Source organism: Artemia sp. Qi Xiang Cuo, chromosome 11 (assembly GCF_049724085.1).
Source record: "Artemia sp. Qi Xiang Cuo chromosome 11, ASM4972408v1, whole genome shotgun sequence".
Classification (NCBI taxonomy): Eukaryota; Metazoa; Arthropoda; class Branchiopoda; order Anostraca; family Artemiidae; genus Artemia; species Artemia sp. Qi Xiang Cuo.
Window position 1 is genome coordinate 63,055,299 of NC_142804.1, and position 13,462 is coordinate 63,068,760.

General features: G+C 34.7%; 1 protein-coding gene and 1 long non-coding RNA gene across 2 annotated transcripts; both read left to right on the plus strand.

Moving 5' to 3' along the window:
- Positions 1–650: 650 nt before the first annotated feature.
- On the plus strand, positions 651–4,411 carry LOC148947224 (uncharacterized). The gene is made up of 2 exons (XR_016142476.1): positions 651–696; positions 4,061–4,411. It is a non-coding gene; the product is annotated as an uncharacterized LOC148947224 (long non-coding RNA).
- LOC148947225 (uncharacterized) lies at positions 4,292–6,652 on the plus strand (the record flags this gene model as incomplete). The annotated part of the gene is made up of 2 exons (XM_089096542.1): positions 4,292–4,913; positions 6,577–6,652. Coding segments are annotated over 2 exons (681 nt in total), but the record flags the coding sequence as incomplete, so codon positions are not given.
- Positions 6,653–13,462: the final 6,810 nt, after the last annotated feature.

Consider the following 13,462-nt stretch of genomic DNA (forward strand, 5'->3'; position numbering starts at 1 on the left):
CAAATCCTTTTATACGAAGTGCCCTAGTCTAGAAGGAAAAGTGATACATTGTGCCCACAACGCTCTTTACTTAAGCAGTGCTAATGAACTGTCTATGATATGAGAAAAATGGATATATCGAAATTGTAAAAGAAATACTTTTCGGAGAAGTGTCCATGATATAGAAATCTTTAGTGAGGTACCTGTAAAAAGAGGAAGTTCTGAAAAGCCCACCTACAGAACAATATTGAGGTTGTGCTTTTGGTATGAACCAACGGATTTTAGGATTAAGGATTAAGTATTAATTAGGATTAAGGATTTTATGCCAAAATAAACATTAGGATACATTTCTACATACTAATTATTTAATATAAAAAAAAATCCGTTTGAAAACTCTTAAGTTATACAAAACAACAAATCCAAAAATATTTTTAGCAATATTTTCTAAATAGACATCTAACATATGTCAGGTCATATCAGTTGGTCATCTCTCATTTACATAATTATTCTTAAGACATTGACTTAATAAGATTCTTAATATGCATTATACACTTAATAGTTAGATCAGGATTAAATGCATAATTAGTTAAATGTAATATAAAGAAGCAACAATTGTCATAATTCAGCAGTTATAATCAAGTAGTGCAAGTAGCCTATATCATACTGTTAAATTTTAGTTCTGTTGTTGAAATGGAGAGTATGAATTGGGAGTTATTGGTAAGTTTTTACATTTAAAGGCAAAGGAAATGACAGAAAACTTTCCTTGTTGGCGTACATACATTTTTCGTAAATATTAACTTAAAAAACAAGCTTTTTTAACTGAAAGTAAGAAGTGACATTAAAACTTAAAACGAACAAAAATTATTCCGTATATGAAAGGGGCTGTCCCCTCCTCAACGCCTCACTCTTTACACTAAAGCTATTTATTGTTTAAAAAACGTTGTGAGAAAGAGTCTAACTTTAGCGTAAAGAGTGAGGCTTGGAGGAGGGGAAAGCACCTTTCATATACGGAATAATTTTTGTTCGTTTTAAGTTTTAGTGTCGCTCCTTACTTTCGGTTAAAAAAAACTTTTTTAGTTAATTTCTGAACGTTTTTGAATTAATGCAGCTTTGATTTTGGCTCACCGTACATGAATAATTAAAACAAAATTCGCATATTAATTTTCCTTTTTTTGGCTAATTGGCTTTCTCGAAATTTTTTTCTGACGTAACTTACGAATTAACTTACGTAACGATTTTCTATATTCCTTACTTATGTTTTTATTAGGGAGTTCCCTAGCCAATACCTCGCTCTTTACACTAAAGTTCGAATTTTGTTTGAATCACAAACCCCTGAATCACAAAGGCCGGTTAATTAGAATAGATATCTCTTTTGAAAGTACTAAAAAATTTAGCGTTAAGAACGAGGTATTGACTAGGGGGCGAACCCTCTCATATACGTAATAATTTCTGTTTGTTATGAGTTTTAATGTTGCTCCTTATTTTCCTCCTGAAAACACCTGTATACTTCCCAATAACCAAGACTATATGTAAACAATGGACAAAGTTTATAACTTGCAGCCCTTCCCCTGGGAACTGTGGGGGAGTAAGTCATCCTCAAAGACATATTAATTAGATTTTCGACTATGCTGAACAAAATGACTCTCAAAATTTTGATTGGGTGACTTCGGGAAAAAATGAGCATGAGAGGGGGCCAAGTTGCCCTCCAATTTTTTTGGTCATTTAAAAAGGGCACTAGAACTTTTAATTTCCGTTCGAATGAGCCCTCTCGCGATATTCTAGGACTACTGGATCGATACGATGACCCCTGGGAAAAAAAACAACCAAATAAACATGCACCCGTGATCTTTTTTCTGGCAAAAAATACAAAATTCCACATTTTTGAAGATTGGAGCTTGAAACTTCTATAGTAGGGTTCTCTGATACGCTGAATCTGATGGCGTGATTCTCATTAGAGTTCTATGACTTTTAGGGGTTACTTCCCCTTTTTTCGAAAATAAGGCAAAATTTCTCAGGCGTGTAACTTTTGATCGGCAAGACTAAACGTGATGAAACTTATATATTTGAAATCAACATAAAAATCTGATTCTTTTGATGTATCTATTGATATCAAAATTCCATATTTTAGAGTTTCGGTTACTATTGAGTCGTGTCGCTCTTTACTTACAGTTCGTTACCGCGAACTGTTTGATATTCGCCTTTCATGTGTACTTTTGGCCTTCGGTCCTCAAATATGCTGCCCTGTGTTGCTCCTCCTCTCAGTGCAGTGGGTAGCTGAGGCCTTTGGCTATGACACCGCCATCAGGAAATTCAAACAAATGCTGGGGAGGGTAACGACCAATTTTTTTTAAATCTAGGGAAGGCGAAGGACAATTTCGATGACTTTCAATTTTTTCAATGAAAATAATAAAAAAGTTACTTTTAAAATCTCGGGGGGGGGATGCTAGAAAAGGACAATCATCTTTCATGCTCCCTTCAAATGATGCACCTTCTTCAATTTCTACTTTTTTAAATTCATACATCCTATTTCTTAATATTTTTAGCTGCAAATTCAAGAAACTGCCAGAAAGAGGTTATACTTGATTTTAAATTTATTAAAGTTCATTTATCAATGTTTATTAGATTTATATTAAACGTCGGCAGTTTCAACCCTCGGCTCTCATCTAATATTTTTAGTTTTTCTTTTTTTTCGTTCAGTTTTTTTTTATAGTTGTGTCGTTCTAAAACACCCAAAATTTTTCTGCCTAAATTCCCACTTTTCAGCCTCGCAGAATTTAGCTACAAATTATGACAGTAAAATAGAGACATAAATATATAGTAAAATGGTTGTGGCTACAGCCCCTCTTATACTCAAGGTTGATCAGGCCTTTCGGTCCCATGTAGCCCTCCATTATGTTGGAACTAAAAACAAATGCAGGTGACTTAGGGATGACATATATAACTTCAATATACATTTATTATGATTCATTATTTGAAGCATTCAATATAATACATTATTAAAATTTCTTTTCATGTTTATACATTTGTCTATGAAAATACCAAAAAAGGTAGTTTTGAAAATCTAAGAGGGAAAATACACCTCCCTCTTGTCCCCTAACAGACGCCCTTGACCATCCGTATGATGACTCTGGTCGCAAGCTTATTCAACTGTTTAAATCTTCAACCGAAGTAAGTTCTTGTAATGTATCCAGATAGAATAATTTAGATTAAAACGAATTGTGCTTTAAAAAGACAAAAAATCAATACAAATTTAAAATCGAATTCCAAAATGATGAGTAGCCAACGTTGCCAAATTAAATACATCCTCGTAGCTTGAAACAACTTAGAAAAGAAATTTTACTCTTTGTCTCGAAAATTTTGTATGATAATTAAATAACCCTTTACACAAACCATACATTCAGTGTGTTGAAGTTAAAATGGTTATTAATTTTTCAACATTATGTCTATAAAATACTAAATAATCAAGTGGACTATTATTTTTTTAATTAAAGAGTTTGTCCTTTTATTTCAAGTGCTTGATAGTAGCTAAATTATATGCATGATTTTTTCAAAAATTCGATTTTCTGAAAACAATTTCAGACATTCGATTTTTTCAAAAATTTTTCAAATTGATTCAGATTCAAAATGGGTTACGGATTTCATTGGGAAAGCAATGAGGTTTCGCCTTATTTAAGTAAAAAAGATACGTCTTTTTTATTTTATTTGATAAGATATTAAATTAATAAATTTTAAATTAATAAATACATTATTTATTTTATTAAATAAAAAAAATTCAACTGAAAAACATTAAAGTTTAAATAGGCAGAAATTATTCCGTATATGGGGGGAGGAGGCAATCCCTTCCGCAACATCCACTCTTTACGCTAAGGTTTGTTTACTCCCATTTACACAAGTATCCATCTATAGTATAGTTAATTACCATTTAATTCGGCCAGTAGCATTAAAATAGTAGTAAATTAGCATACAAGCTCAAAATGGGTAATTAGTGAAATAAATTAAAATTGTGAAATAAATTTCTGGGAACTTAATGATCACCCTAAGGGGATCATTACTTGTAATGTAATCGTTGCTTTTGTTACAGGAGACAGAGAAGAGACTTGCTAAAACTCAAAACATAATAGGAGAGAAAAGTGGAAAAAAGAACAGAATTCAAAGAGGAGGAGTTGAAAAAACAACACAGAGTTCCCGAAAATTATTCCAAGAGTATCAAAAATTAAAACACGTAAATAGGAAATTATCAGATGCATTAAGAAACTCCTCAGCAGAACAAAGGAAGCTGAAAGAAGAAATAGCTCAGCTCAAATTAAACTAGCTAGAGCTAAAAGAAGAGCTTGAAAGCATAAAAGAAAAATTAGAAACAGAAAATGATAGGTTATTCTACGAAAGGCAGAATGAGGGTCAAGATTTTGGCCAAATAGGGAGTGAAATAACATTTTCAAAGTCACTGGAGATCGCGTCTTTAAAACTTGACCAATCATACACTCAGTTGCAGCTCAATCAGTTTAACCAAGAATTGTTAGCGTTTAAAGCTCTCAGTGCAGTGTTCAAAGAAGAGCTCGCTAAACTGACTGAACAGAATGAAAAATTAAAAGCAGACTTTACCACTGTTAATAATACATATATTTTTGCTTATCACCTTTTAAATAGTCGCAATGCTGAATTGCAGTACGAATGTCAGCGAAGAAAATTAGGTGAAATGTGTGCAGTTTATGGTATCAAGGCTTTGCTTGATCTGTCCGAGGAGATGGAAAAAGTAAAAGATGAACTGGCGAAAGCCAAACTTGAGCTCAAAATATCGACCATTAAATACGATGCTGAAATATGGAAAATATGGGGCAACAATATTCACCAAAACATCCGTTTAGATTTGGCATTGGACAACTTGGAATCAAAAGTTTCTACTGTAGGTGGCTCTTTTGATGCTTCTTCGGAAGGTATAAGATCTTTTTCATTTATTTCTTTTTTTATATTTTTGAATTTATTCTAACTTTTTTAATTAATTGATAATTTATCTTTTTATTATTATTGTTATCTTGCTATTATTGTTATTCAGTTATTTTTTTTCTTAACTTATTTCTGATTTATTAAATAATTAATAATTTGATAATTAGTTGCATTGCATTTCTCTTTCAACGAGATTATGCATACATACCTTACATTTTTGCGAATTATCTGGTAAATGATAGAAATTTGTATTTCTAATAATTTAGTAATCAAATGCTTTAAATAATCTACTAAATCTTAAAACGATATTCAAGAAATTTCTGTGTACTATTAAAATCCAATCAATTTTGATTTACAAAACCTAAATACGTTGAGAATTATTTTTTTTAATGAAACGTTTGTAAATCTTAATAGTTTTAACAGTTGGTTGGACGTTCAACACGAATCACATTTTCTACAAAAATTTGGATTTATTTTGACTCGTTTAAATTCCAGCAAATAATCTAGTAATCAAATGCTTTAAATAATCTACTAAATATTAATACGATATTCAAGAAATTTCAGTCTACTATTGAAATCCAATCAATTTTGATTTATAAAATCTAAATACGTTGAGAATTAATTTTTTTTAAGGAAAAGTTTGTAAATCTTAATAATTTCAACAGTTTGTTGGACGTTCAACATGAATCACATTTTCTACAAAAATTTGGATTTATTCTGACTCGTTTAATTTCCAGCAAAAAAATCTTGTTGAAAATCTAATTTTTTTTTACAGTGATCGATCATGCCCTGTTGTACAGTTATCTTTGTATTCATGCACCATGATGGTTCGGTGACTGTGTTCGGTGACGGTTCGGTTCGGTGATAGTTATCTTTGTATTCATGCACCATGACGGTTCGGTGACTTAGAAATATTCCATAAACTGAAAAAACAGCTTTTCATACTTAAAAACAGCTTATAATACCAGGAAATTGCTCCCTTTCCTTTGAGAATTCCCTCCTCCACGCAGAGTTCCTTTTGGACAGTCCCTTCCACAACCCCCCCCCCCCCAAGATGTCTGCTAAGGGAAAAAAATCCTTAGTATACTTCCGTTTATGATATTTTTTTTTAATCATGCTGGAAATCCCGTCTCTCCTTGGAAAATATTTCCCAAAAATCCCCTCCTCTGGTCAAAATTTGCTCCCCGTGGAATATTCCACTTCGAGAATTTATCCCTTGCAAAATGAGTCTTCAATAATATTCCAACCCCACTAAAAATTTCACCAAAAAAACTCCCCGAAAGATGTAGTTATTGGATTTTTCAACTATGCTGAAAAATAGCTAATCAAGATTTTGACCACACGATTTTCTGGAAAAAGGGCATGGGAATCGGGCTAGTTGCCCTACAATGTTTTTGGTCACTTGTATAGGCACTAGCATAGCTTTTGTAGCTTTTGAGGAGTAACATTAAACTAAATGAACTTTAGCATTTTGGAATCTGCTTGAAATCATTTCCTTGGATGCGATTATTGTTAACAAAACTCTGTCTTTTAGAGTTTATGTTACTATTTAGCCGAGTCGTTCAATACTTACAGTTTGTTACTACGAATGTTTTTTTATTAACAAAAATTATTAACTTTGAAGAGAAAAGTGACTAACGTTTATTTTTGCAGGTTCGATAGGCTGGAGTCAGGAGTCTGGCTCCTTGGTTCTTTGGTTGGGGCACTATTGACAAATCAAAAACCAAATACTGACGAAAACATTTAGCCAATGACAAGAACATACATCTTTAGAAATTTTACTTATATTATAAATGTGTACTAGAAAATATATATTTCTATTTAAAATAAATTTGTTCGCATTCATCTTATGTTAAGGTTCAACGTATTACGTCACTTTGCACTAATACATTTTTGGAGGAAAATACCCCCTGCCCCCACAACTAGGGCACTAGAAAGATAACATTAGGAAAATAATTCCGTACTAAGAACTCCCTGAAAGGGAACAAAGAGTGGAGCCCAAGTGGCTTGCTACTGCCATATTTCAGTTACTACCATATTCAACCCACTCATTATTAGTAAACTGATGTGGTATGTAAGTAAAGACCGATGTGGGCCCAATGTTTTTTTTTTACCAAAACCCAAAACCCTTCGTATAGAAGGAGTTGTCCTAGAAACTTCGGAAGGAGTTCACTGGATTGGAAGTTGAACGTTCTGAAAGTGTCCTTTTTAAGAGTCGGAAGGGATTGGAGGGCAACCAGCCCCCCCCCCCCCCCCGCTCCACATTCAAATTGAGTGCTCAGAATAGAAGTAAGGTCTGGTAGTTATATCTTTGTATATGAAAGCCCCCCCCCCCAACACAGCCCCCAGAACAAGGACTATAAGTTATTTTAGTTGCCCGTTATTATTGTATCTCATTTTTATGGAAGGGGTGGCCGTGTAAACTTGAATGGGGCTCATTCAATTAAAGATCAAAAGGGATCAGAGAGCAACTAGCCCCCCCTCTAAGTTCGCTTCTCCCCAAATGCTTTCAATCGAAATTTTAATATAGACACCTAGTTAAAAATAACACGGCCTAGGGGTTGACAAAACCCTCCTAGAGCCTGAGGACAAGGGTTATAAGTTATATCATGGGGCCGTATAAGCTTTTAATGGAATTGACGGTAGTATAAAATTCGGAGTTGACTCATTTGATTCGAAATTGGAAGTTTTACTGCCATTTTTAGAGTCAAAAATAATTGGAGGGCCAGCCCCTCCCTCTGAACGTCCATCATTTCCAATCAAAATTTCGTGACTGTGTATTTGTTCAGCATTGTTGAAAGGTATAGAAATTGTGTTTTGACGATCTAAGCCCCCCTCCCATTCCTCAGGACAAGGGCTGTAAGTTTGGTCCATTGTTTAAATACAGTATATGCTATCGAGAAAAAGGGTTGGGGGCTGTGTTTCACCTCTACTTCCCAAAATGACGAAGGGCATTTAGACGAGCCTTTACAAGAATGTTTAGGGAGTTCTGCTTCTGTAGCAAGTACTACAACGGCTGAAGATATTGGAATGAACGTCTTAATTGACCTAAAAAGGCAATATGTGCACGCTATTACTACAAATACCACTATTACTACTACCAACAAAAATGCTGCTTCTGTAGCAAGTACTACAACGGCTGAAGATATTGGAATGAACGTCTCAAGAAACGTTGAGGGGTAAGTTGAACTAAACTAGGCTTATCAGCAATATGTTTGGAACAGCTTACCGTATCAAAATGAAACTTTTGTGGCATCATGAGGGGCAACATCTACCTAATACTGCTATTAATATTTCAGCTACTACAGTTACTACTACTTCTAGCACAACGCTATTACTGCTATGTAGTGGGGGCATAAAGCTTTCGACGAAATCCATAGCTGATTCCCATAGGATTTCCACGACAGCCCTGTGATGTCACGACAGCCCTGGCAAGATTCTTACAAACTTCTTTGGCAAGATTCCCGGGATTCGAGGTGTTTCAGTATTTTTTATATGATTAATCGGAGTGCAGTCGCGATAATACACAAGTACCAATAATAGGAGCTCCTAGTCCCTCCCACCTGGGCAATGCGGTCCCTGTTTCCAGGTTTCCAATTAAAGGGAACACAGCTAATGAGATTCATACGACACACCCCCTGGACACCATGACGTCAGACAACACCCCGTTTTAAATGATCAAGTATAACATGGATGACGCGATTTTATGTAACATCACGACAGGACCCATGGGGAATCCCCGCTTGTAACTTGACGACAGCACACACCTTACACACTGATAGTTCACATATCTTATGTAAGGACGGCGCATATCTTACGTAATCATGGTGCACACATCACTGCCACATAATTAAATAAAAAAAAAACAAGTTTTTTAAACTGAAAGTAAGAAGCGACATTAAAACTTAAAACTAAAAGAAATTATTCCTTATTTGAACGGGGTTGCCCCCTCCTCAACGCCTCTATATTTACTCTAATTTTTTTTTTTTTTTTAAAAAATAAAGTTGTGATACATATTAAGACTTTAGCGTAAAGAGCGAGGCGTTGAGGAGGGGACAGCCCTTTCATATACGGAATAATTTCTGTTCGTTTTAAGTTTTAATGTCGCTTCTTACTTTCAGTTTAAAAAACTTGTTTTTTTTTATTTAATTTCTTATCGTTTTTTAGTTAATGTAGCTTTTATTTGCATACAAATTTTACTTTTCTTTTGCTAAATGGATGTCTCTACAAATTAACTTACGTAACTAACTTCTATATTCCTATATTTTTCTTCTGGCAAAAAATACAAAGTTGCAGATTTTTGCATATATGAGCTTGAAACCTATGTAATAGGGTTTTCTGATACGCTGAATCTGACGGTGTGATTTTCAATAAAATTCTTTAACTTGTAGGGGATATTTCCCCCCTCTTTAAAAAGTCGAGTAAATTTTCTCAGGCTCGTAGCCTTTGATGAGTAATACTAAACTTAATAAAATTTATATATTTAGAATCAGCATTATAAACACATTTTTTTGATACATTTATTGACATCAAACTTCTGTTTTTAAAAGTTTCGATAACTATCGAGCCGTATCGCTTGTTTTTTTATTGTTTTTTTTTTTGTTACGTATATGTTGTTACGTATATGAGGGGGTTCTCCCCGTAGTCAATAACACGGCCTTTACGTTAAAAGTCCTTTACGCTTATTGTCTTTCTTGGCAGGCGAAAGGCGAATAATGTTTGTTTTCTTTTTTAATAAATGTATATCTCATCTCATCTCATAAAAGTTAAAAAAAAAAGTTTTGATTCACAAACCCCTGAATCACAAAGGCCGTTTAATTAGAATAGATAGCTCTTTTGAAAGCACTAAAAAAAAACTGTAGCGTAAAGAGCGAGGTATTGACTTGGGGGAGAACCCCCTCACTTACGTTATAATTTCTGTTCGTTTTAAGTTCTAATATTCCTTCTTACATTTCAGTTGAAAAAACTTGATTTTTTTTTTTTAATTTCTGATCGTTTTTTAAATAATGCTTGGAAATCCGGGGCCCCCTTCATAGAAATTTCCCTTACCCCAAAGACACATCCTCCACGGAAATATTCTTCAGAGTAACCCCCTCCTCTAGTCCCCCCCCCCTTCCAGAAAAAATCCTTCCTGAAAATGGTTGTATACTTCCCAATAACCAATAAATAATGCTGGCAAGTCTGGCGCCCCCTTCATGGCATTTTCCTTTCCCCCATGAAAACTTCCTTCATGAACAGATCCTCAAACATAACCCCCGCCCCACCCTTCCCTCCCACTACCAGAAAAAAAAACTCCTGAAAACTTCTATATACTTCCCAATAACCAATACTATATCTTAACATTGGGTAAAGTTCATAACTTTTAGCCCTCCCTCTGGGAGCTTGGGGGATTAAGTCATCCTAAAAGACATATTTATCATATTTTCGACCATGCTGAACAAAATGGCTATCTCAAAATTTTGATCGGGCGACTTTGGGAAAAAAATAAGCGTGGGAGGGGGCCTAGTCGCCCTCCATTTTTTTTGGTCACTTAAAAAGGGCACTAGAACTTTTAATTTCCGTTCCAATGAGCCCTCCCACGATATTCTAGGACCACTGGGACGATACGATCACCCCTGGGAAAAAAAAAAAAGCAAACAAACAAACAAATAAACACGCATCCGTGATCTTTCTTCTGGCAAAAAATGCAAAATTCCACATTTTTGTAGATAGGAGCTTGAAAACTCTACAGTACGGTTCTCTGATACGCTGAATATGATGGTGTGATTTTCATTAAGGTTCTATAACTTTTAGGGGGTCTTTCCCCCTTTTTTTGAAAATCAGCCAAATTTTCTCAGACGCGTAACTTTTGATGGGTAGCACTAAACTTGATGAAAGTTATATATTTGAAATCAGCATTGAAATCAGATTCTTTTGATATATCTATTGGTATCAAAAACCCGTTTTCTAGAGTTTCGGTTACCATTGAGCCGGGTCGCTCCTTACTTACAGTTCGTTACCACGAACTGTTTGATACTTCTTTGGGATTTTATTTTTCGGCAAAAAATAATCCTTTTTTTGGATTTTGTTTTTCGTCGTGTTCAGAGCTTTTTTTCTCTTTAGTTCTTTGTCCTCGCTAGGATTTTGTCCCCCCCCCCCCACAGCCATCAGGGCAATGGTCTTAAGTTAGTCTAAAGGGTTTTGAGGGCAACTAACCCACCTCTCACGCCCCCATGGGCGTAGGGGGGGGGAGCAGGGGGTGCAGCTGCCCCCCCTAGACCTTCAAATTTATATTAGATATGGCTGAAAAAGCAGATGGCTTGGAAAAAGCAGATGCTTTGGAAAAAGCAGTTGATAAAACTCCATACGCCCGTATGGACTATCGACTGCCCCCCCCCCCCTAGACTATATGCTGCCTAATACTGTCTACGCCCATGCACGCCCCCGTCTAATAATTTGAACTTTACGGAAAAAAATACAAATGAATGTGAAAAAAAATACAAATGAATATATATATATATATATATATATATATATATATATATATATATATATATATATATATATATATATATATATATATATATATATATATATATATATATATATATATATATATATATATACTGATATTTAGTAATCAAAATGTTAATATTGTTTAATCTATTCAAAAAAAGTTATTAAAATAAAAACATTTATATTTTTTCAGTAAAGTGCAAATTATGTTCTGGCCTTGGGAAGGCATAGGGGTTTTAAGCCCTACTTATGTTAATGTCTGCTCGTTTTGAGTTCGGTTATTTATTGTTATTTCTGTTGGTTTTGGGTTTCATTTATTTATCGATGACATTACTATTAGTAGTTCTGATAACCCCTACGCCTTCTCAAGACCAGAACACAATTTGCGCTTTACTGAAAACAAAATACGTTTGAAATGTTTTCACCTTTCTTACTTTCATAAATAAGAAATTATCAAGAACTTAATGAACAAATGTCAGTATATGTCAATTAAACTGACAATCCACGGTCATTTGTTTTTTTTTTCAGCAAAGCGCAAGTTGTGTTCTGGTCTTGAGAAGGCATGGGGGTTATCAGCCGTGCATGGGGGTTATCAGCTCTTTACTTTTCTTTGAAAAACTTGTCTTAAGAATTTTTTTTAAATTAATTGCATGAAAAACTAATTACTATCTAGTTTCTCAAAATACGATGGCCTCAATTGCAGACTTGGAGAATTGTTTATTAATTTGCCATTGATTTTTTTTTTAAGTTTTCCAAAAATCTCTCGTTTTACAAGTTTTGAAATAATGGAGCGTTTTTCTTACTGAAAAAAACACAGTTCTTATGTTTTTTTACGAATTTACTAGATTTTTTTTACAGACTTTTCGTTTTGCTCTATATTCCCGTAAATAGTATACATCTGATTCTTCGCTATCCTTTGACTATAGTTTATTCTGTAGAAAATTCAGCTGCAATCGAAGATTTTAGGGGTTTTCTATCTAAGAATTATGCAAATATGGTGACAAATGTAAATGAAGAAACGAGACAAATCTTGTCGTAATACTATCTTGCAAGCAGATAATACTATCTTGCAAGCAGCTACTTTTCTCAATATTTTGATGCATCCCAGCAATTGTTTGACTTGCCATTTCAGAGGAAAAAGCTTTTGTATATTTAAGCCCTCTTGAAGAGACCACTCATTCCGATGTCGCTACGAACTATTAAAATTTTTATTAGACCTGTAGTGGAACACAACACAATTATTTAAACTATCAGTGTTAGCCATTGAATGAGGATTATTTCGTCATTGATTGCCAAAACGGCCATGTTTTACACCCGCCTCCCTTTTTACACCCGCCCACGCTTTCCGTTTAGCCCTAGACGGTTGACCGAAAAGAACAATATTCGGCAATCTGTCATCCTTCTTCCGCACAACGTGCCCTAGCCACCTCAACCTTTCTTTCATTATAGCCCTAGAGAGCGGTACTGAACCACATTTTTTGTATAGCCTATTGTTTGAAATACGATCAGTCAGCCGGGTACCCACAACAATCCTTAAGCAATTTCTCTTAAAAAAACATCAAGCAAATCTTCATCCCTTTTTCGGAGCGCCCATGCTTCAGAGCCATATTTGACCACTGTCATCACTGTAGCTTCTAATATTCTAATCTTGGTTTGCAGACTTATATTCCTATTCTTCCAAACGTTTTTTTACTGTGAAAAAACACCCTGAGCCTTGGTTATTCTACTGTTAACATCTTCACTGCTCCCACCATCTTTGCTAATAATACTACCAAGGTAAGTGAAGCTGCCCACCTGATCAATGTTTTCATTACCCAGCGTCACCTTTTCATCTTCACTTATTACTAGCCTTAGTGACTTAGTCTACTTAACATTAATTTTCGAACCTATTCTAGCACCCTGAACTTGCAAAACCTCTAAAACTTCATTCATTTTGCTCGAATTTTCATCTAGGATGCTTCAATCATCAGCATAATCTAAGTCCAGGAGACCTTTTCCTCTCCATTTGATTCCGTGGTCTCCCATTGCCTTTCATGCACTCCTT